At 58.7% G+C, this 23,882-nt stretch overlaps 2 protein-coding genes across 3 annotated transcripts in view; one reads left to right on the forward strand and one right to left on the reverse strand.

Moving 5' to 3' along the window:
- The first annotated feature begins 1,099 nt into the window (after window positions 1-1,099).
- Window positions 1,100-16,277, forward strand: FADS3 (fatty acid desaturase 3). Of its 2 annotated transcripts, XM_043872261.1 has the most exons (12): window positions 1,103-1,535; window positions 10,524-10,634; window positions 11,059-11,256; window positions 11,888-11,989; window positions 12,114-12,236; window positions 12,532-12,592; window positions 13,066-13,142; window positions 13,610-13,707; window positions 14,052-14,148; window positions 14,287-14,366; window positions 14,538-14,663; window positions 15,950-16,277. In XM_043872261.1, the coding sequence occupies exons 1-12, from the start codon at window positions 1,329-1,331 to the stop codon at window positions 15,999-16,001; spliced, it is 1,332 nt and encodes a 443-aa protein (XP_043728196.1). In that variant the 5' UTR covers window positions 1,103-1,328; the 3' UTR covers window positions 16,002-16,277. The 2 variants fall into 2 exon arrangements, with proteins under 2 accessions (XP_043728203.1, XP_043728196.1); XM_043872268.1 differs by lacking the exon at window positions 15,950-16,277 and having other exon boundaries at window positions 1,100-1,535; window positions 14,287-14,401.
- A 5,701-nt stretch (window positions 16,278-21,978) lies between these two features.
- FADS2 (fatty acid desaturase 2) overlaps window positions 21,979-23,882 on the reverse strand; it is a 37,592-nt gene continuing 35,688 nt past the window's right edge. The window contains exon 12 of the mRNA XM_043872252.1: window positions 21,979-23,616. Coding sequence (XP_043728187.1) covers window positions 23,565-23,616 — 52 coding nt within the window. The 3' untranslated portion in view covers window positions 21,979-23,564. The remainder of the gene's footprint in view (window positions 23,617-23,882) is intronic.

Below are 23,882 nucleotides of genomic sequence, written 5' to 3' on the forward strand. Positions count from 1 at the left end.
GCGCCGAGGACGCCACAGCCCAGCAGTCTGTGCCTTAACACACCCTCTGGTGATACTGATGTGGGCTCAGCTTTGATCCCTGCTGCCCTGCAGCATAAAACTTAGCCTGATTTCATGCCCTGTCAGGTGTGAGAAATTGTGTCAGGTGTGAATTCTTAACTTTTAGAAACAGGTATGTTTGTCTCCGGGGCTTGCCAGGTGGCTCAGTGGTAAACAATCCGCCTGCCATGCAAGAGATGCGGGTTCGATTCCTGGGTCAGGAAGATCCCCTGGCGAAGGGCATGGTATCCCACTTCAGTATTCTTGCCTGGGAAATCCCATGGACAGAGGAGCCTGGCGGGCTACAGTCCACATGGGATTGGAAAACAGCCGGACGCAACTCAGCCACTAGACAACAACAAAATCTTTTGTCTCTGACAAATGACAAAGTGTAGGGGAGCAACCTACACTCTGAAAAGGAATTTATTTTAAGTAAAAAACAGGGAAGGGTACTATAAGGAGCAAGCCAGCCAACTGAGTAACCACATCCGGTGAATGACAGGACCCTACTCCCCGCTCCCGGGCCCCTGCTCTGACCCGGTGGCCATCCCGCGGCCCCCCCAACTCCGAATCTCCGAAGGCAGAAGGCCATTGACCTCCACAGATGGTCCCCCGGTGGGTGGGGGTGGTCAGGCCAGGACCAGCCCCGACCGAGGGACCTCGCTGAGCGAATGCTGGGGACCCCTGGTTCGAGAGCTCTTTACAGTCATCTCGAGGTAGTGTATCTACCTCTGAGAGCTCAGCATTTAACGTTCCAGAGGGCGCAGCGGGAAGCCCATTCTTCGCAGACTCTAGTTCTGGGCCCCACCGGGAGCGGGCCGGGCCCCCGAGGGCGCAGCGGACACCGGCTGCCGGCTTCACCTCCCTCCGGCCCCGCCGGGCACGAGCGGGGTTGTGCCGGTGCCCCCCACAGGCCAGGGTGTGGTGGCCGCGGAGCCCCGCGGGCGGGGCGCGCCCGCCTCGACGCCGCCCTCCCCGCCGACCCCGCCGGCGAGCGGCGCAGCCAATGGGGGCCGAGCCGCTGCGCCGGGATTGGAACGGCGGCGGCGGGGGCCGGGGCGCGGGGAGGGGGCTAGGCGAGCGCTGTCAGCGCGGTTATAAGGGAGGGAAAAGTTGCCCGCGGACAGCCGGGCAGGCGCACGCTCGTACGGCGGCCGCAGCGGCAGGGCGGGGCCGCGGAGCAGCGGAGCAGCGGGTGGCGGCGGAGGAAGTCTCCGATCGCGGCCTCGCTCCCCTCGGGGTCTCCGCTCGGCGAGGTCCCGGGTTCGCGAGGACTTTTGCGCGCAGCCATGGGCGGCGTCGGGGAGCCAGACTGGGGACCTGAGCAGCGGGGGGCGCCGCTCCCCACCTTCCGCTGGGAGCAGATCCGCCGGCACAACCTGCCAGGCGACAAGTGGCTGGTCATTGAGCGTCGCGTCTACGACATCAGCCGCTGGGCACAGCGACACCCGGGGGGCAGCCGCCTCATCGGCCACCACGGCGCCGAGGACGCTACGGTAAGGCCGCCCACCGCCGGCCGGGTGGAGCCCCGGTGCTAGGCTGGGGCCTGGTCGCTGGGCACCGTGCCCTGCTTCACCGCGGGTGGGAGCGGGAGGGGTGGGAGCCGGGTGGGGGCTTAGCATCCTTCCTACTCGCGCTAACCTTTGACCTCCTGGCGGGGGACCCGGAGCTGGGAGGGACTGACGGGGGTCCTGATGTGGAGTAAGGAGACCACAGCCCGGCAAGAGGACCCGCACTCCTGGGGGTGGACCCGGGCTGGGCTGCAGCAGATGTCTGTGGGAGGGAGGGGGGTCTCAGAGGTGGGTGTGTCCGGGCAGACAGCGCTGGCCCTAGGTGAGGGCGCTCCCTGATGCTCTGGTGTTCCTCCGCTGGGTTCTGGGTCCCCCCAGAGAGGGCTCTTCATGCTGGGTGCTTGCTGGATGCCAGAGGTAGGGCGGGTTCCCTAGGGGCTGGCAAGGATGTGCCCTCAGAGGCTGGCGGCAGGGCAGCAGAGCTTGGGCAGGGCCTAGAGGTCTGTGGCTTTCCCAGGAGCTGCTGTGAATGGCTCTGAGGGGCAGTGACTCACCTCTCCTGGGCTAGCAGCTGCGTGTGGGAGAATTTTGCCAGTCAGGCTGGGTGGGCCTCTTCGGAAAGCACAGTCACCCCAGGAACAGGCGGGCTCCTGTGGACCCCAGCTTCCCCTCTGCAGCCATGTCGAGACATTTTGGTCAAGGAGGAATGTGGTCTGTCCAGTGGGACCATTTGGCAGAGGAGCCATCAGGGTGAGACTCCTTACCAGCCCCTTTTCCCACAGACCGACCCCGGCCCCCACCCCCCACCGCCCCCAGCTGAACAATAGGACTTGGGGCCATGACGCTCTGTCCTTGACTATCCCAAATTCTAGGATGGTCACCCTGGGCACCAGGAAGTTCTTCAAGATTCCAGGGGATGCATCTCTAACTGGCGGGGCTTTAGATAACAAAAGAGATTGTGTCCTGTCCCAGTAGGGTCAGTGGCCCTGTTGCCAGAACCATCTCCTCTCTGCCCACTGCCTTCTCTCGTGGGTTGGGCGATCTTCTTGGGACTCTTTTAAGGAAAAACTCTCTCTTCCTCACTTTCCCCGGAAGCTGAGAGGTTAGGGATCAGACATCTCCTGAAACTCTAGAAGGTGATAGAGAAACCCTTCTGCGCATTGCCAGGGGGCCACACGGTGGCCAGGGAGTGTGAGCTGACTGCGGGCTGGTGAGTGTGTGACCATCTCCAGGCCTATACATGTGTGAATGAGGCCTATGTTTGTGTACATGGTTACACATGCGCGTATTGCTGCCAGGGCGTCGGGGTGGGGGTGGGGGTGCGCTGGTAAGGAGCTGCAGCTCCTCCCTGCTTCCCTGGGCTGAGCGCTAGCCACCCCTCCAGGATCCTGGAGGTGGCCGCTCTGGCCTTTTTTCAACCTCTGACCTGGCAGACAGGATGGAGGCTGGCGAGAGGAAGCTGATGAAGAAGGTTTGTGAATCACTTTTTCCTGCTTGGTGCCCAGGCGTGTGCTGGGGACCCTCCTGTGCGGGAACCCCATCATCCATTTAGCTCTAGACCCTGAGACCCCACGTGACCACTTTCTCACTGATTCCTCACCAACAGGGTCCATTTTCCCATTTCCATTAAAAAACATGCTGTCTGTTCCCTTGGGCCATGTACTGGCTCTGCCATTGGAGGCTCTGAGTGACCTTGAACCAGGCATGTCACTCCTCTGAGCCTCAGTTTCCTCATCTGTAAAGTGGGGACAGCGGGGACAGACAGTGAGCCAGCTGAGGGCGGGACTGCGCCTTTGCAACTCGGCGGCCCCACAGCTGCCACGCAGTTGTTCCCAGTCAGCGTGTGTTGCCGGCTGATAAGTGTGAGTGTGCCCTGCAGACTGTAGAGTGCAGTGGACAGCCATGACATAGCCACCTCTTTGTCTGGTTCATTCATGTCTGTAACAGACCGTGATGTTAGGCCATCTCTTAGCTTTCCCAAGGCCCCAGACACTGGGCTTGAGTTGCCACCAATACCTGGTCTGTTCAGGCCAAAGGGGTTATGAAGAGATTGGGGGTGGGGGACCCCAGTTTTTGTCTGTGGTGAGCCCACATGGCAGAGCGGGGCTCAGATCACCCAGGGCCCAGTGTGGTCCAGTCCAGACCCCCAGGCACCCCAGACCCTCCCCTGGAGCACTGGTGGGGGTGGGGTAGCCATGTCGCAGGGGCTATGTTCCCGCAGCCACCTCTTACCAGCCCCTGCAGCCCATCAGCTGTTCTCCTGTTCAGGCCACAGAAGCCTTCCTGCCAGGAAATTCCCAGAGTTCCTGTGCCGTGAAGTCAGCCTGTGGCCATCCTGGGATACAAAGCCGGGTACCCTGGGGAGAGTGCTCTGGGCCCTGAGCCAGGTTTGTCTAAGAGTCATAGGCGGTCTGAGACTAGTGGAGCCAGCCAGGGAGGGGTGAGGCCCAGCTGCTGCTGGTCATAAGTTGACCAGGGCTGGGCGCTGAGCCCCTACTATGTGCCAGGCTCCGAACTCAGCACTTGATTTATAGACAGTCCCTCATTGAATCCTCATGATACTTCTATGGGACAGGTACTGTTATTATTTCCATTTTACAGATGAGAAAACTGAGACTCAGGCAAAATGACTTGAAGTTAAGTGATGGGTCTCGGATGTGAATCGACAACCCATGCTCTTAACCACCTGACCCACTGCCACTTAGCTGTTTATTTCATTCATTCATTCTTCAATTATTAACTCGCTAGATTCAACAGCAGATACCAGCAAGCATATCCTATATGCCAAACCTTGACCTAACCTCTGAAGATACTGCTATGAACAGAAAATCTGCTGGGAGGGACTTCCCTGACAGTCCAGTGGTTAAGGCTCCACACTTCCACTACAGGGGGCACAGGTTTGATCCCTGGTTGGGGAACTCTGGTCCCTCATGCTGCATGAGGCAGCAGAAAAAAAATCTGCTAGGATGTTCCTTGGTGGAGGGAACAGCTAGGGCAAAGGTTCAGAGGTGGGGCTATACTCTGTGTGTTCAAGGAATAGCAAGACCATCAGCGTGACTGGAGCTGAGCAGCGAGAAGGGCCAGCATTGAGGACCAGAGGTAGCAGGGGAAGCAGGACTTTGGTTTTATTCTAACGGGAGAATGCAGGGCAGAACAGAGAAGACAGGGGAATCTGACATATCAATACATTTTAAAAGGATCCCTAGTGAGGAAGGGGAAGGCAGAGCCTCCCAGGAGAAGAGGGAGGTGTTAAGAGATGATGGGGACCTCCCCCCACGCCCTGCCAGGGGAAGCCACTTGGAAGAGGTGGCCATTCACCTGGGCCCTGAGGTGCAGGTGTGTCCAGGGGAGAGGGCAGGTGATACTGCCCTCTCTGAACACCAACGGGAACCATTAGGATCTAACTCTGGGTGGTATTCAGACAATAAACTTCAGAGGTGATTCCAGTGTTAGCCCATTTTGCAGATGAGGAGACTGAGGCTGAATATGAGTGATTTAAAGGGACCTTCTTGGAACCCTCAAAGGGCAGGACCTTTGTCCTTGGGCTTGGAAGGTGGGGTTTGTGTTTGGGACGTGGGTAGGGGCAGGTCTGAGCAGATCTGAGGCTCTGGAGTGAAAGTGGGGGACTCAGATGACCTGGCCCCAGGGCCCACACTGCTTCCACCTACCACGCTGGCTGCCTTGAAAACTGCTTAATGGCCTCTTCCTGTGAAGCGTGCCCTCTCTGGGCTCTATAGGCGTTTTCTGCAATGTCTTCACCCACCCAGGCCCCTGGTGGGGCTGGGGGGTGGGGCGACAGGGGGGTTGCCGTGCCTTGGGGGAGGTGTCAGGATTGTGTGGTGCTGGGCAGGAATGTGGGGATGCTAGCGGCCTAAGCACCCTGGCAGCCCGTTTGCATTTCCTCGTAAGGACGCCCAAGCGGCAGCCATGGGTTTCTCAGGAAACAGCAGCGGGAAAGAACCAGAGCTCAGTGGTGGAAAGAGGACCCAGGAGTCCACTTCAGGCCATGGCTGAGTCAGCGGCACTTGTGAGGCCAAGGGTGCTGGATGGAGGAGACCGTCCCCTCCCAGGCCACTGCACTCATCACCAGGGACACCAGGGGTGCTGGGGGGATAGGGGCAACTTCCTGGGGGCATCTGCCCTTGAGCGGGACTCTGCTGCTTGGGCAGGAGTTGGATACTCCTGTCCAGAGCTGTGTGCCCTTTGGCCTCAGTTTCCTCATCTGTAAAATGGGGATACTGATGGTGCCTCCTCATTGGCTGGAAGGAGCATCTGGCCACTGGGAGTGAGATCCGGCTCTCCTTTCGAATCTTCCCACTCAAAAGGGAGGGAGGGAGGGAGAGACGAGTTCCTGAGTGTGTCCACCCCCATCCTCACAACCCACTGGCACCTCCTGTGCTGAGGTTAAAAGGAGCAGACCCAAGCCACCTGAGCCCCCAGCTGCTCTACCCCTTTCTTGATCTGGAACAGTCCAGATTCTTTGAAGAAGTGACCAGAAATGCTCCCCGCCCCCACCTTATCTCTGGGGTGGAAGGTGTCCTGCCTGCTCGCCTCAGGCTGCCCAGAACATGACCAGCAGGGCGCACCTCCGCCCTCCGCCCTCCTGCCTCCTGCCCGCGGGCCTGGATCTCTGGGTGGACTGCAGGGAAGGGCAGCTGAGGCCACGGGGACTGGATGCCGGGCTCCTTCGCAATGCTCCGCCTGCACTGACTCAGTCCTCCAGCAGCCCTGCGAGATGGGCATGAATGATTCCTGATTTACTGATGACCAAGTACAGGATGGAGAAGGGGTGTGATCTTTCCTGCGGCTCCACGGCTTGGCGTGGCTCATAAATGGCTCGGCTCCTACCCTCTGCAGGCTGCCTCTTGAGTCTCCCCACGCCTGCCCTTAACCAGCTGCTCCCTGGAGTTCAAGCCAGGCAGGGCTGGGGGCCTGGGCAGGAGCAGCTCTGAGGCTTCCAGGCACTGAAGCAGGGCTGGGTGGGAGCTGTGCCCTGGGAGGGCATGGACCTCACAGGAGATCCCTGGTTCTGAATCCCCGCTCTGCCACTGCAGACTCGGGGCGGGTGGCCTCACCACTCTGAGCCTCCATTCCCTCCCCGGCAAAATGGCTCAGACCCCCGTCTGGTGGGCTGTGGAGGGTCGGCTCTTGTCCACATGTTCACGCCTGCCATCCTGACCCTGCTCTGTGCAGGGCTCCGAGGCCCCCGAGTGAACAGGGCCTGTCCCTGCCACCTGCAGTCTATGTTTAGAGACACCATTTTAGTTCTAGAAGTTTCACCCAAGTCTGTTCCAAGAACTAGTGAGGGGCCTAAATTGTCACCTCCGTGGGGGAAAGTCACAGGGTTTGCACCCGTGCCCCTGAGAAGATGTTTCCAGGTGCACCGGGGGTGGGGCGCAGTGTAAGGCTGGGACCTCCTGCAGTGCCCTGAGACTTGGTCAATGCAGCCCCAGAAATGCCAGGACCACCCTCCTGACCCCCACACCCCGGCCTCTGAGCAGCCAGATCCTTGGTTGCTCAGGATGGTGACCAGCCTCCCACCTAGGAGACCCACCGCCTCCCCTCTGACCGGGGAGTGGCCACCCTGAGGCCACAAGCACCATTTTACAGTCAGACCAAGTTCTGGTCCAGCCTTCATCAGATGGAGCTGTGTGACCTTGGGTAAGCGGCTCAACCTCTCTGAGTCTTCTGCCCATTGAGATTCCTGAATGTTTAAACAGAGACCAAAGAGGACTGGGTCACACGGCCCCAGCCAATAGTCCAGGGAAAAAAAAAAAAAAGCAAAAACTGTTTGCTGAGGTTTGGGTCTGAAGCCAGGGATCTACTCTGTTGCTGCTCAGACCACAAGAAGTGTAGGCTCTGGAGTGCTCACCCAGCCCCAGGAACCTGCGCTGCTTTCCCAGTACCTACTGCAGCACTGCCTTCCCACCCATCAGTTAGAGACTTGTTGGTGAGCTCCGGGATAGTCCCACCTGGACCTGAGGGGGCTCACCCCTTCCTTACTCACTGTAAGGGACACATCTGGCTGGAGATCTCGGGCGGTCCTGGCTCTGGCCTTTCCCTCGGGGCATCTCCAGGCCTGGCTTGGGTACATCTGGGCGAGGGGAAAGGAGTCGGGGAGGTGACCGGCTGCCCCAGCTGCTCGGCTCAAGAGCATGGCCTCGGAGCATCTGGGGTCTGCTGGGTCCTAGGGTGGCCCCAGAACAGACCCAGCGGAAGGGAGAGAAGGGGGACTGGGAGGGTGGACATGCTGGGGCCATACCCACAGGACACACATCTGCTGTGTGTGTGTGTGTGTGTGTGTGCACGCGCACGCCAGGCTGTGTCTCTCTGGGTGTCTGGGTGACTGCCCGTGTGTGTTGTTCCAGAGCGTGGCTGTGAGCCTTCGTGGGTTGGTGGTGGTGTCTGGTTGTGTAGAGGCACACGCTTATGGCACTGATCCTGTGATACCTGTGAGCCTCGGGTGTTACACCCTTTGTGAGCGTGCCGTGTGCCTCTGTATGTGGGCTCTGTGCACCACCAGGGGGGTTTCAGAGGAAATGAGAATCAGAGTCAATGCTCATTCAGGCTTAAAACAGAAGGAAATTCTGACATGCTACACATGGATGAACTTTGAAGACATTATGCTAAGTGACAAGTCAGTGACAAAAGGACACAGACTATATGATTCCTCTTCTAAGTGTCAATTCTTTTTTTTTTTTTCTGGCTAAGTTGCATGACTTGCAGGACTTTAGTTTCCTGACCAGGGATTGAACCTGTTCCCTGTGCAGTGGAAGCATAAAGTCCTAACGACTGAACCACCAGGGAATTTCCTTCAAGTCAATTCACAGAGAGCAGCACCTATGGTTTTCAGAGGCTGTGAGAGTCGTTAGTCGTTAGTCGTGTCCGACTCTTTGCGACCCCGTGGACTATACAGTCCATGGAAATTCTCCAGGCCAGGATACTGGAGTGGGTAGCCTTTCCCTTCTCCAGGGGATCTTCCAAACCCAGGGATCAAACCCAGGTCTCCCACATTGCAGGCGGATTCTTTACCAGCTGAGCCACAAGGGAAGCCCAAGAATACTGGAGGGGGTAGCTTATCCCTTCTCCAGCAGGTGTTCCCAACCCAGGAATTGAACCGGGGTCTCCTGCATTGCAGGCAGATTCTTTATCAACTGAGCTATGAAGGCTGGGAGAGGTAGAAATGGGGAGCTAGTGTTTCATGGGGACAGAGTTCCAGCTGAGGTAGATGAAGAAGTTCTGGAGATGGATGGCGGGGATGGTTGCTGGACAATGTGAATACATTTAATGCCGCTGAACTGTACACTTCGAAATGGTGAAAATGGTCAATTTTATGTATGTTTGACTATAATTAAAAAAAAAAAAAAGTTAATGCTCTTGGCTCTAGAGCCAGAAAGGTCTGGAGTCTCATCCCTTGGATTTGCCCAGTTCCAGGCAGGAGAACAGACTCATTCGGGGTCATGGTGAGCAGGGTCAGCCAAGCACAGGAGCACTCTTCCTCTTAGTTCCCCGGCCAACACTCCCCAGGTGGCCAGCGCCATGGCAGCTTCCTGGGGGGCCCCCTCCCCTCGACCCCCTGTCTCCCAGGGGTGCTTCCCCCGCCATCAGAGCTCTTCCAATACAGCCCCATCGCCTACTGTGAGCTCCAGGGAAGGGCCCCAAGTCAGCCTTCCCAAGGACCTAGGTTATTCCAGAAGCTACAGCCTCGGAGCCCCCAGGTCCTCAGGCTGGTCCAACCCCCTGGGCCAGGAGGGGAGAGCAGCTAATAGGAAAGGGGAACCCCTCGGGTGAATCCTGCAGGTGTGGCCTCTAGGCGGGGGCTGAAGGGGGCCTGAGGTTCCTCTGAGCCCGGCACAGGATGGTGTGGGGGATGTCGTGCAGTAACTCCAAGGGGCCTGCCTGGCTGTTGGAACACCCACCAGGTGCTGCTAGGCTCATTAGCGAGAGGACAATAGCAGCCAGCAGTCACCTTCCTGGGGACACCCCCACCTCAACTGGCCCCAGGCACTGCTTCCACCGTCCAGGCTGCTGGTCAGCTGGGGCTGGCTCACTCAGAGAGCCTCTGCAAGTCCAAGGATAAAAACCCATTTGTGAACGACAGAGAGCCAAGGACGAGGGCTAGATCAGGAACACTGAGCCCAGGTGTGACGTTCAAGTTTACGCACAGTTCAGCGCTGCCAAGCGTGAGCGGTGGGGGTCACTCCCTGACCAGTCCTCTCCTCTTTATCTTTATCCCTCAGCCCTTTATCTTGCCTGAGGTCGCTCTCTTTCTCTGACCCCTTCTGCTTTGCGCCCTGCCCCTACCCCTCGCCACCATTACAGAGAATAACAGGAATGTTAGATTGTTTATTAAACTTATATTTAAAAAAAAAACACTTATTTTCCCCTCCTTTTCAAATTAGGTAAGTTTAACTGTTCAAGCATCTTCAGGCTGTGTGGTCTTCGGTGGATTTTTTTTTTTTTTCCTCCTGGTGGCCCAGTGGTCATCAATTGCCAATTTCCTCACTTGCACGTTACTCACTGCTTATGTTTGTAAAAGCTGGTAGATCTGACATTTGTGACCCAGTAGAAAAGCATAGGATTTTGAGAAAGCTTTACCTGTGATCTTTTTTGGAAAAGTCAAACTCTTTCTTGAACGGAAGCAGGGAAAACTTTCTGTAAATCCAGATTTTAAAATACCTAGCCAAGTTTGGGGAAAGGCCCCACGGCAGGGTGAAGCAGCTGGAGCCCAGTAGGCGAGGGATACCCAAGCAGGGCACCCAGGGCCTGGGCAGGACCAGGGAGGGCTCATGGGCAAGGCTGACTGTTGCTCAGTTGTGACTGCTGAACAACCAGCTGCCCGCCTGCCCGCCTGCCTGCCTGCCTGTTCTGCCCTTCCATCAGCAGCCCTTCTGCTCTGTCTCTGCCTGCTGCCTCTGGGTGCTGCTCCAGCTGTCTGGCTGTCTGTCCACCTAACTCTCTGCTCTCCTTCAGGATGCCTTCCATGCCTTCCACCAGGACCTCAGTTTTGTGCGCAAGTTCCTGCAGCCTCTGCTGATTGGAGAGCTGGCCCCAGAGGAGCCCAGCCAGGATGGACCCCAGAATGTGAGCAGGGCCCCGGTGGAGGCTAAGTCCCTCGTGTGGGGCTGGAAGAATGGGGGCATTGCTGGTAACAACTTCGTGGTTTGCCAGCCCTCCCGAGCGGACAGTTGCTGGCAGAGCTGTAGGGATGCGTGCACCAGCATTTCCTGGGGGACCCCAGGCAGACCCCCTTCCTTGCTCTGGGCCCTGCATCCCCATCTATGATGAGGATTTAGAGGAACTGAGCTCTAAGGGTTTTCTCTGCTTCTCAGACTCCCCACTCCTTTTGTGGGGGTGGGGAAACCCCATCCCCTTTGGCCACACCCCTTGGACCCTAGGAGGAGCAGCTGTGGGGGGCTGCCCGGGAAGATGAGGGTGGGGGGGATGGAGGGTGGGAGTGGGGGGCCTCCCTTGCTTCCTCGGCTGACCAGCCATTCCACCCCGGCAGACCCAGTTGATCGAGGACTTCCGAGCCCTGCGCCAGGCGGTCGAGGACATGAAGCTGTTTGAAGCCAAACCCACCTTCTTCGCTCTCCTGCTGGGCCACATCCTGGCCATGGAGGTGCTCGCCTGGCTCATGATCTACATGCTCGGCCCCGGCTGGGTGCCCAGCACCCTGGCCGCCCTCATCCTGGCCGTCTCCCAGGTGACCCAGCACTGTCTTGCAGATACCTAGACTGACTAACAGCCACGGCCTGGCACACGTGGGCACTTGGAAAATGTTTGCTGAAAACAAACATTGACCAGCAAACAAAAATCACTGCAGCAAACAAAACATTTCTTTGTTTCTTTCTTTGTCTGTAAACAAAGAATGACTAGCCAGTGGCCCCATAAGGCCAGCTTCATTTTAAGTGAACTAAGGAAGCTCTTTATTTAGTTACCCCACAGGGAGCCCAGGGTCCAGAGCTGGAAGGCTGCTGCCTGCAGCTCCATGACAATCTTGCAGCCCCTGGACCTCCCAAGCTCAGCTGTCCTTGTCTCTTAAAAGAGGAATCTGGGGACTTCCCTGGCAGTCCAGTGGTTAAGACTCCGCACTTCCACTGCAGGGGGTGCAGGTTCTATCCCTAGTAGGGGAACTAAGATCCCACATGCCGTGCCGGGCGGCCAGAAAACAAAAACTAAATTAAAAAAAAAAAAGAGGAAGCTGGCCCACTAGGGTCTAGAGTGGAACGCCAGCTGCGGGGGTGTCCTGTGAGCTGGGAGGGCTGGCTGGCCAGGGCTCCGGGCTGGACCCCCGGCGGCTCCCTGCCACAGCCCTGGACCCTGCTTCTCCCCAGGCCCAGAGCTGGTGTCTGCAGCACGACCTGGGCCACACGTCCATCTTCAGGAATTCCCGGTGGAACCACTTGGCCCAGCAGTTTGTGATGGGGCAGCTGAAGGTGAGGGTGGGGGCGGATGGCGGGCAGCAGGGGGCCGAGAGGGGGCGGGGCTGCATGGGGGTGGGCGTGGTCGCGTGGGTGGGTGTGGCCTGGCCCCTACCCCTGAGAGCCCCCTCCCGCGCAGGGCTTCTCTGCGCACTGGTGGAACTTCCGGCACTTCCAGCACCACGCCAAGCCCAACATCTTCCACAAGGACCCGGACGTGACCGTGGCGCCTGTCTTCCTTCTGGGGGAGTCGTCCGTCGAGGTGCGTGGGGGGACACGCTCAGGCCGGGCCTTCAGCGGAAACTTGGTGGCCCCAGAGCCCCCCAGCCCCGCGGTGGCCCCGCCCCGTACTCTGTCTAATTCTAGGCTGAGCCCCTGTCCCCGGGGTGCCCCCTCCCAACCTCCCAGTGGCTAGAATCCAGAGTTGCCTTGGCCCCTTGGCCCAGCCAGCCCCCTGGCCCTGCCCCGGGGCGAGGAGGGCCTGGAGAGCCGCTGCCCCGCGGCGAGGAGGGCCTGGAGAGCCGCCCTCCCCAGCCGGCCGCCTGTGTCCCCAACAGTACGGCAAGAAGAAGCGCAGATACTTGCCCTACAACCATCAGCATCTGTACTTCTTCCTGAGTGAGTGTCCCCTTGTCCTCCTGGGAGTGGGGGCATGGATGGGGTGGGGGTCACGCTGGGGCCTACTTTGTCCACTGCACGTCTCTGGTCACCCCAGCCTGCAGCCCATACGGCCAGAGGCGGTCACAGCCCTGCCTGCAGCTTTCAGAGTTCCTTCCTGCCCTCGGTCAGGGCATCCCGAGCCCTAGGGCAGTTGTTGGGGCCACAAGGTGAGGATTAAAGGGATGTATCAGGCTGGTGCCAACCTGCAGAAGGGGCATGGGGGAGGCGGTGGGGCAAGGACCAGCCTGGAAAGGCTCAGACACTGGGGGCCTGAGTGAGGACCAGGCCTTGTGGGTGATGCAGGCTCATCCCTGCCGGGTGGGACCAGCCTCCAACCCCCCAGAGGAACTGAGCCCCCTCCCCCTCCCTCTGGCCGGCCCACTCTGCACCCCCACCCTGCTCCTGAGCCCCCCTCATGCCCCTCCTTGCAGTCGGCCCACCGCTGCTCACGCTGGTGAACTTCGAAGTGGAAAATCTGGCCTACATGCTGGTGTGCATGCAGTGGATGGTGAGCGGGGGCCCTGCCAGCTCCCCTGGGCATGCAGCTGTGGTGGCGAAGGGTGGGGTGTCGGGGACAGCCCAGTCCACCATTGCAAACATGTGTGCATGTAGTGATGTGGAACACGTGTGCTCGAGAGCAGGGGGAGTGAGTGTGTGCATGTGTGGTTGCCAGGTCAGGGTGTGGTGTGCATTTCTCACAGTGAGACATGAGGGTGGGGACCCTCTGGGCCCCCTCTGCCAGGTATTTGTCTTCTGCGCAAGGCTTCCTTCATCCCACATCCTTGCACAGCATCCATGGTCAGCCCTGTGAGGCTGGCAGGGCGAAGACTTGTCCCCTTACCTGGCTGAGAAACCCAGGCCCCGAGAAGGGGTGGTGATGTGCCAGTCTGAGGCACATCGAGCCAAAAGGATGGGGATGACCCCAGCTCCCCCTCCCGGCTGCCTCTCGGCCTCCCCATCTTCCCTCCTCTACAGGACTTGCTCTGGGCCGCCAGCTTCTACGCCCGCTTCCTCTTGTCCTATATCCCCTTCTACGGCATTCCTGGGGCGCTGCTCCTCTTTGTGGCTGTCAGGTATGGCCAGGTTCGGCATGACAATCAGCAGGGCACCCTGATCACAGACCTCAGTGTTTCCATCTGCAGAATGGGGACAGCAGTACTGTCTCCCTGGGCTGTTGAGTGGCAGCATCCAGGGGGTGGCAGGTCTCAGGGAAGCCATCTGGGGCATCCACCCTTTTGAGTAGGGCTGCTCTGGGCTCAGCCTGGCAGTGGCCTCCACACCACTTGGCTGCTTGAAACACCAGTGGGGAGGAATTGCAATCCCATAGTACAGATTGGGAAGCTGAGGCCCATAGTACAGATGGGGAAGCTGAGTGGTCAGCAGGATGTGGGGCAGTGCCTTGAACCTCCTCTGACAGGGTCCTGGAGAGCCACTGGTTCGTGTGGATCACACAGATGAACCATATCCCCAGGGAGATTGGCCATGAGAAGCACCGGGATTGGGCCAGCTCTCAGGTGGGCAGCCGGGGTGGGGCCCATCCTGGGGGTAGGGGTGGGGTCCCCAGCTGGGAAGAATGGGGGCACTGATGGGGCTGCCGTGGGGTTGGTGCTCTGTGCCAGCCCCCTCACCCGTGCCCCGCCTGCTCCTGGCAGCTGGCAGCCACCTGCAACGTGGAGCCCTCGCTCTTCATCGACTGGTTCAGCGGACACCTCAACTTCCAAATCGAGCACCAGTGAGCGCAGACCCAGGGGCGGGGGTACAACAGAGGTGGGAGTGAGGCCTGAGCACCCCCCATCCCGTGTCCCATCTGCTCCGGGGGGGGGAGGCCAAGACATCTGCCCTGGAGGGCCCGGGAGAGATGGTGAGCGGGTCCAAGGGTGCCAGCACACTGTCTCCCCTGCAGTCTCTTCCCCACGATGCCGAGGCATAACTACCGCAGGGTGGCCCCGCTGGTCAAGGCCCTGTGTGCCAAGCATGGCCTCAACTATGAGGTGAAGCCCTTCCTCACCGCCCTGGTGGACATCATCAGGTAAGGGCCCTCCGCTCACGGTGGCTCCCCAGGGCCCCCGCCCACCCCTGGGGCCCGTCAGCCCCGTCCTGAGCATCCATCTGGCTCTCTGGAGTTCTTGCAGGTTCCTCTCTGGGAGCTGGCATTCAGGGCCTTTCCCATCAGCCTCTCTGCCCTTGGTCTGTGACCCTAGCCCCGTCCTTCCCAGTATCTGCTCACACACACAGGCCCAGGCCCGGTCCTCATCAGTGAGCAGAACTTCCCGACATCCCTGCCTTCCTAGAGCTGACATCCGAGCAGGGGGAAACGAAAAGCAAGCAGTTAATCACAGAAAATAAGTAAATGACAGAAAACGTGAGAAAGGGAGAAGTGCTTCAACAAAAAGCAAAGCAAAACCACAGAACCTTTGGGTGGGTACAGGAGAGGAAATGGGGGGTACCAGGCAGAGATGCAATTTTTAGTTGGGTGGCAGGGTGGTGGTAAGAAGGCAACGTGTGAGCAGAGACAGGAGAAAGGCTGGTCGTAGAGACATCTGGGGGCAGCAGGTCTGGGGCTGGGAAATAACCTTGCAAAGGCCCCGAGGAAGGAGCATGCTAGATGTGTGGGAGAGCCAGTGAGCGGAGGAGGGGTACACAGGACTTGGATTTTGGAAAGATGCTCTGACTGCAGGAACGAACTGATGGGGCAGGAAGAGCAGACTGGGGTTCCTGCAGCTGTTCAGGGGCGACCGGGCTCGGCCCTGGTGGTAGCCTTGACAGGGGAACAGAGGCCAGAGTCTCAGCCAGAGCTCTTCCACCTCTGTGCCTTAGCACAGGCTGTTCCCTTTACTTTGAGGCGCTTCCTTCTCTTACTGGCGTTTGAATTCCTCCTTCATCACCCTTCCCAGCCCGATCCTCGAAGCCCCTGCCACTTGGCCTGGCCCCTTTCAAACACCTGGCACAGAGTTTTGCTAGCAAGTTATTGATGCTTCTGGTTCCCCCGCCTGATGTCAGACTGGTGGTGGGCACACTCCACGCCTTACAAATCTCTGGATCGCAGGGCTCAGCAAGAGGAAGCGACATAGAGAGCCGGGTGAGGAGGGACAGGCCCACCCTGGTTCCTGGCTGGATGTGGCTTGGGCCCTTCCCCCTCCCACCCAAGGTCTAGGTTCCACTCAAGTTAATGAGGGTGGAGCCGCCTCTCCCAGCCCTCTCCTCCGGCCCCACCCCAGCTGCCTGCCCATCTCCACTCACACTCATCATCGTGGGGGGAAGAGGTTAATATCTTGCCATTGAGTCCCTCACATCTTCCCTACCCCCACCACCCAGGTCCCTGAAGAAGTCTGGCAATGTGTGGCTGGAAGCCTACCTCCACCAGTGAAGACCGCAGCGCCCGGGGCCCCAGCAGCCACCAAGCCACCCAGACAGGCTTCCTCACCTGCCCCACCTCGCCCTGCCTCAGGCTGGAGGCCCGGCCTGTCCTCTTGGGTCCCCTCCCCGTCTGCTCCACAGCCCTACAACCGTGGCTCTAGACCCGCCAGGACCAGGGCTAGGGGCTGGTGTATAAAGACACACAGTGAGCGTGACATGTTTTCCTAGAGCAAAAATTTAGGGGAAAAAATGTTATTTTTATATAAAAAGAAACCCAGGTATGTTATGGAGTAGAATATTTGCATGGATCTTGGAACTGGAGTTCAGGTCCTTGGGCCATCAGAGTGTTGGGAGGTGAGAGGGTGGTGATGGATGGTGGCTTTCCAGGTTGCCCTCCTCCCTGGGTCAGGGAGCTGGCATCTGCCCTGAGCTCAGATGCCCGAGGGCCTGGTCCCTTCCTGTTCTTCACCCAGTCACCAGCAACCTTGGTAGTTCACTTCAGGCTCACCCCACTTTACTCCGTTGCATAGTTGGACAGGGAGGCTTCTCTGGTGGTTCAGTGGTGAAGAATCTGCCTGCCAGTGGAGACACAGGTTCAATCCCTGGGTTGAGAAGATTTCTTGGAGAAGGAAATGGCAAGCCACTTCAGTATTCTTGCTTGGGAAATCCCCTGGACAGAGGAGCCTGGTGGGATAGGGTTGCAAAAAGAGTCAGACCAGACTTAGTGATTAAACAACACAGAGACAGAGACTGAGGCAGACAGGGGCCGAGGGCCATGTGTGGGGGCACCCCCTGGATCACCCCCCTGTCTGGCATCTGCATTGGCCTGATGGCTGAGGGGCCTTAGAAGGCCACTAGTGGGGGTCTGCTGCTGAGCTCAGAAGTATACCTGGCATCACCCCAGTGAGGGGGTCCACAGGAGGTGATCGGGATCTCCCCCTGCCCCATGCCTGCCCAGGACCTCGTGCTGATTTCCAGCCGCTGCAGTGAACCATTCAAGCAGGACCCCTGTGTGTGTGTATTAATTTCACTTCAGTTGTGTCTGTCTCTTTGTGACCCCATGGACTGTAGCCCGCCACGCTCCTCTGTCCATGGGATCCTCCAGGCAAGAATACTGGAATGGGTAGCCATTCCCTTCCCCAGGGGTTCTTTCTGGCCCAGGGATTGAACTCGGGTTTTCCGCATTGCAGGCAGATTCTTTTACCGTCTGAGACACCTGGAAGTCCAAGGACCCCTGGAACGGGGCTCTTTCCATCCCTGGAGTCTGAGAACAAGGTGTGGTCCTTCACTGAGCCTTGGGCTCCTCATCTGGAAAATGGGTGTGGTTGACCTGGGCCTGTGGTGTTTGGACACTTCTGGGGGGGCCTTTGAGCTGGCTGTTGGGGCTTCCTGAAGATGGGAAGGAGGAAGAGCCGGGCTGCTGGACCCCTCTGCTCAGCAGCTCCAAGCCAAGTAGACGGTTTCATTAGAAGTGTCAGCAGCTTGAGAAAAAAATGGAAACGCTGAGCTAGGATTTCTCTGAGGGACTTTCTGGCCCGGGGGCCGGAATCTCCCCACCAGCTGCAGGATTGCCCCCACTCTTTGTCCCCGGGGCCCCAGACTGGGTTTCCTACAGAAAGTGGAAGGGGGCAGGTACTGCAGTTCTTGTCCACTCTTTCCCTGGACCATCCAGTCCCACTCCACACCGTGTCCCGCTTTTCTCTAGAGTCCAGCAGCCAGGGGTGGGGGAAGTCCTGGACTCCAGGCTGTGACCTTGGGGAAGTTAGGCAATCTCTTGGAGTGGTAGTGTGACCTCCTAGGGTGACAGAAGAGATACCTGTGGAAGGCTTTTTGCTGAGAGCCTGCAGCAACAGGGCTGAGCCATTTATCTTAAAAATGTGTGCAATCCATGGCCTTGGGGCCATCACAAGCTCTCACCTGGGACAAGCTCGTGGCTGCCTCCCAGCCTGTTTCGTCCTTGAAAAGTACCTCCTACCTTGAAAGTAAGTCCCACTTTTGGGGCCCCTGCCCAGGCTGCTTGTTCTCCTTGTGAGTGTCCCCTTCCTGTGGTCACCTGCTGACTCCTGGTGCCCTGTGGGCCCTGGGATGGCAGCCCCCCAGGGCAGACGGTCAGTGCCTTTCCGGTGGCGACCCTGATGCCCTTATCAGGGAAATACTAGCGCACTAGACTCAGGGTCAGCAGGCTCTCCGCGCCTCCCCCCGCCCCCGCCCCCAGCAGGAATGCTGGGCCTGCAGCACCACCCAGGGGCACCTGGGATAGCTGCACCGATGTGGAGCAGGCTGTGCTCCGTGCTGCCCCTGGTGGTGGCCGCGGGCACTGCGCCCTCACGTCTGCAAATGGGTAATTGCCTAGGAATAACTTGTTTAATTGCCTAGGAATAACTTGTTTAAGGGGGCTTCCCTGGTGGCTCACAGGTTAAAGTGTCAGACTGCAATGCGGGAGACCTGGGTTTGATCCCTGGTTCCGGAAGATCCCCTGGAGAAGGAAATGGCAACCCACTCCAGTATTCTTGCCTAGAGAATACCATGGACGGAGGAGCCTGGTGGGTCACAGTCCAGGGGGTTGCAAAGAGTCGGACACGACTGAGTGACTTCAAAAAAAAAAAAAAAACTTGTTTAAAGGGCCAAGTGATTTTGGTATCACTGCAGACAGTGACTGCAGCCATGAAATTAAAACATGCTTGCTCTTTGGAAGAAAAGCTATAACAAACCTATATGTGTTAAAAAGCATAGACATCACCTTGCTGACAAAGGTCCATAGTCAAAGCTATGGTTTTTCCAGTATTCATGTATGCATGTGAGAATTGGACCATAAAGAAAGCTAAGTGCCAAAGAAATGAAGCTTTTGAACTGTGGTGCTGAAGACTTGAGAGTCCCTTGGACTGCAAGGAGGTCAAACCAGTAGAATCTGAAGGAAATCAGTCCTGAATATTTATTGGAAGGACTGATGCTGAAGCTGAAGCTCCAATACTTTGGTCACCTGATGCGAAGAACCGACTCATTGGAAAAGACCCTGATGCTGGGAAAGATTAAGGGCAGAAGGCGAGGGGGTGACAGAGGATGAGGTGGTTGGATGGCATCATCGACTGAATGGACGTGAATTTGGGCAAACCCCTGGAGATGATTAAAGACTGGGAAACCTGATGTGTTCATGGGGGTCGCCAAGAGTTGGACACAACTTAGTGACTGAACAACCACAAAAGGACCACTGGGGAAGCCCCCTGGCCTCAATTAGCCATCCCTTTGCCTACTGCCTGAAATCCTTCACTGGTGGGTCTTCTTTGCCCTTGTTCCTCCTTGTCCCTTATGCTAGAATCCCTGGAGCCAAGTCATCCACCCCTCTCCCTAGCTGAGTTCCCCCTCTGTCTAGGTTTCTTTTGCAGTCTCAGGGCCTGGGCCCATCTGTACAAAGGAGGGAAGGGCCTTGGTAGAGCTGCTAAGAAAAGCCATGTCCCTGCTTTATGGTCTGCACAGTCTTGGGCCCAGAAGAAAAGCAGAAGTCTTTAGGGAGGCCTTGTTCATTTGCCCCTTCAATCAGCCAGCATTTATTTACTTGGAGTCTTCCACGAGATGGCCTGGGCAGATTGGGGAAATGGAAATTCACAAGAACCAGCCCATGCCTGTAGTGCTGGGAGTGGCTGGTAGGTCACATGCCTGAACAGGGGGGTCACATGCCCCCACCCCCTCCCCACACCTCCATTCCAGAGCACCTGGCTGCCTGTGTCTCCTTGGCCCTTTCCAAGCCCCCGGTACCTGTCATCTGTCACCTGGATACTTGCTCTTGAAACATAATTTGGAAAAAAGACTCAAATGTCTTCAGAATTCAAAGAAATGTATTTCTAATAGCAGAGGGCAATAGAGACATCATCTGTCCTGGCATGCTAGGCGTTCGCTTGTTCTGTTTATGATGGGCTAGTTCCCGTCCGGGGGCCCGCCTCCACCCTCCAGGCCCTGGTTCCTTCACAGATGGGTGTAGGTACCCCACTGGATCCATAGCTAATCTTTTCCACCTCAGACTCAGACCAGGGGGCTCTTTGAGAAGCTGCGTCCCGTCCAGAGGGGCACACCTCTCCAGGGATGGCACGGCTGGGACAGCTGAGTTTTGATTGCCCCAAGGCTCTGTATCACATGAGCGGTGGCCTGTCACTCCCAGGGCAGTTTGTACCCAGTCCAGGTGGCTGCCACCTCCGCCCTGCCCCACTTGGCTCACCAAAGGCCTCCTCTTGGCTCCCAGTGGGTCAAGAGGGTCTGAGTGTCCTCCTGGAAGCCTGGGAACTTGCCAGGCTAGTGACCACCCGCTGGGGCTCTAGGTCCACACCAGCCCGGCCTGCCCTGCCAGCCCCTCCTCTGGGCCCAGTGCCCAGCGCATGCCCACGCCACCCGCAAAGCTGATACTTCTATCAGAGTAGACACCTTGCCATGGTGAGCTCTTATCCCCTCCACAGGGACTAACTCCCCTCGTCTCCACCCACTCCACCCAGCCCCTCGCTCCTCTGGGGAGCAGTCTGACTCTGATGTGGGGCAGGAAGAGCCCAGGCTCTGGAAAATGGCCCTTCCCTTGAGGGGCAGCCCTGCCAGGGGAAGGGGAGGGCCAGGCGGGGTGAGGGGCTGGAATTCAGCTGCCCAGTCCTTTCCTTCTGGCTTCAGCCTCCCCCTCTGTGAATTGAGGTTTGGTTCTGTGACCACCCTGGGGGGCTATGAGTTTGGCAGAGGGTGGGGATGAGAAGCCCATGATTCTGTGCTGGGCAAGAGCCTCAGCAGAGTGTGGGAAAGGAGGGGCAATTGGGCAGAGAGCAGGAATGAGTCTTCCCCAGTCCCTGGCCCCAAGGGTAATGTGAGAGGACAAGGTTGGGAGTGTGGGGGAAGAATTCACAGAAGGTCTAGGCCCCCATCAACCTGGGCCAAGATTTACCAGATGCCCTCAGAGTGGCAGCAGAATCCTTCCCACCAGTCTCCCCCTGCTGGGATCCTGGTTGTCACTGGTGATGAATGCTGCACTTAGAGCTGGCTGGAGGTGTGTGTGTGTGTGTGTCTATTACTGTACCATCTTGAGACTCATAGTGCTGGGCCCAGCCCAGGTAAGAGACAGAAGACAGGCACAGGTGAGGGGGATGGAAGGTATGTTCCCCAAGGTCTCCCAGACTCGAAGGCCTCTGATGGGTGTTGGGGCAGGGCAAGGCCAAGGGCTCACAGGGTGTTGTGAGATGACCTGTGCCCACTGGGGAATCACACGCTAACCGGATCAGCTGGGTGTCCCTGCCAGCTACATCGAGGTCACAGGTGAAGCAGCAGAGAGGACAGGGGTCTACTCTCGAGCCCTCCCCCACCCTGCTGGGAGCAGATGCAAGGCCAGGTGGGGAGCTCCTGAGGTTCTGGCTCCCCCGAAACCTCTTGGCACTTCCCTGGTACTCCCAGCTTGATCTGCCAAGCTGAGCCAGCCTAGAGGGGAGGGCAGAGAGCAGTACAGGGGACACTAGGAGGCTAACTGCCCTGGCACGTTCCCTGGGACTCTTCCCAGGCTTGGGGGACCCAGTGAGCCGGTTCGTGGGCACAGGAGCTCTCCTCAGCCCCTTCTGAGACTCTGCCCCCAGAGCTCAGTACACTGACCAGGAAGGGGTAGGGCCGAGGTTGGCAGAAGCCAGTGACCCGGGGCCTGCGGGTGGTCCCTCAAGAGGAGGGAGATGGTGAATGAGCATGTCAGGAAGGTGGCCTGTGCCCCCCAGAGACCTTTGGAAAGCCTCACTCCAAAGAGTCCCCAGGAAGAGGAAGGAGGGCTCACTAATCTGAACCATTTGCCCAAAACTCCTGGCCTGATGTGCACTTTAGGGAAGGGGAAAGGAAGTTCTCTTTGAGCAAAGGTGTGGGGGTGGACTGAGGAAAGTGCTCCCAGCGCAAAGCAGGCCCCCTTCTCCATACCCCATCGACACCCCACCCAGCATCGGCAAACAGGACGTGGGGGAGAATCAGGCCGGCGCGAAACAACGACGTGAGAATAAAATCACTTCATTTATTTCCCAAAGTGTAGAGGTGGGGAAGCAACATGATAAAAATTAAGGTCAGTTCCCTATGGATCCATTCTGCCTCAGGGGAGGGACAGTGGCTCTTTGGGCCGGTGTGTTCTCAGTGGGAGGGCTTCAGGCAGGCCATCCCTCATTGCCATGGCAATCCTCAGGTCCATCACCAGCCAGAGCTGGTCCCTCCTGCCCCGCCCTCCCCTGGAGTTATCTACGGGTTAGTGGGTTAATTTCCAAATGCAGCAGCTCTGGATCCTCCCAGTGGCCGCCAGGTTCCCCACCCTCTCACTTTCTTGTCCCCACAGCTGTCTGGCCTTCAGCCCCAACCCCTCCTTGTTCCATTGGGTACCCCCACCCCCACCTCACCAAGTTCCCAGCTTCTCGGGGTCACCCTCCTCTGGGGCTCCTTCCTTCTGTCTCCTGACAGTCAGGGCCACGGAGGCCTCAGTGAGTGAGCCCAGCTCAGCCCACTGTGGGGCCTTGGGAGGCTGCAGAGGGGCTGGGGGGTGGGAACGGGCAGACTGTCCCAAGGCCCAGTCCCACTGCCACCCTCGGCAGAACACATCCTGTAGCAAAAGGTTAAAAAATGAGTAAAAGACACGAGAGCGTGATAGACCGGGGAAGAGCGTGTCCACGCGGGCAGCCCCAGCGTGGGGAGGGGCTGTGCTGAGCTTCTGGGCTCCAGCGCCCACTCGCAGCCTGGAGGGCTTCAGTCCCTACCAGCCAAGTGGTCAGGGGCTGGCTGGCACCGCCTGGCAGGAACGGAGCGCTCCGGGGGACAGTCCAGTTGCTCCAGAATCTCAGGTCTCCCAACCAGAACAAACATCTGAGCCTACAGGTCGGCTCACCCCTGACCTGGCCATTGCTTCTGCTGAGCTTATCTGTGGCCCCGCCCCCATGGACCCGAGGTCACAGGCTCTGGACTTGGGAGGCGGCAGGATGGAACTGCTCGAGCCCTGGGTCAGAGGGCTCTGATGGGGCCCGGACGTTTCCCTGGGCCCGGAGGCTTGATCTGGCTGCAACACGGGCGAAGGGAGCCTGGCGTCAGGGCCAGACATCTGAAGAGAAAGTGGGGCCTGCAGGGGCGCCCCCAGTACCGACCTGGCGGTGGGAAGGAGACCCGGGGAATCCAGCACATCACCCCACAGAAGGGCAGAGGGTGGGCGGCCGTCCAAGGTGGTGGGGCCGGCCTGCAGGCTCAGGGAGCCATCCCACCTGCCGGCTGGGACCCAGCCCTGCGGACCTCAAGAGCAGGGAGAAAAGAGGGTGGTGTGAAGCCCGAAGGCCAGGCTGCAGAGGCTCATAGGCTGCAGCGGTGCGTGTCTGATGCTTCAGGATGGAGGGTGGAGGCGGGGCGGGACCCAGGAGGGAGGGTGTCAGAGGGAGGCGTGAACGCCTCGAAACCAGACAGCAAGAGAGGAGAAACCTAGCCTCAAGTCTGTGAGCCGCGCATCACGGCCTCCTGACACCTCTCTGAACAAAACCCCGCCCTCCCCTTCGGCCACCACCCCCACCGGCTCCCCACCACCATCCCCGTGGGCGCCCCGAAGGCTGCAGCTTCATTTGTGGAGGTAGGCATCCAGCCACAGCTGCCCAGACTTCCTCAGGGACCTGGGGAGAGAAGGAAAGGGGCGGTCAGGGAGCAGGTCGACAGGGGCCAAGGGTCAACTGGGACAAGGAGCCCCAGGGAATCGGGCTCTGCCGGCCTGGGGACCTCCTTCCAGCTCTCCATCAGGAGTCCAGGGCCCCCCGGGGGGCCCCTGGAAGGACCCAGGGAGAGACCTCGTCCAACCCAGACAGAGGCCAGGCAATCCCAAGTGACAGAGGGGCCAGGTAGGGGCACCCGTGCCAGCAGGGCCCCTCCGGTCTCCACCTCG

The sequence above is a fragment of the Cervus elaphus genome, chromosome 2 (genome assembly GCF_910594005.1).
Source record: "Cervus elaphus chromosome 2, mCerEla1.1, whole genome shotgun sequence".
NCBI classification, from domain to species: domain Eukaryota; kingdom Metazoa; phylum Chordata; class Mammalia; order Artiodactyla; family Cervidae; genus Cervus; species Cervus elaphus.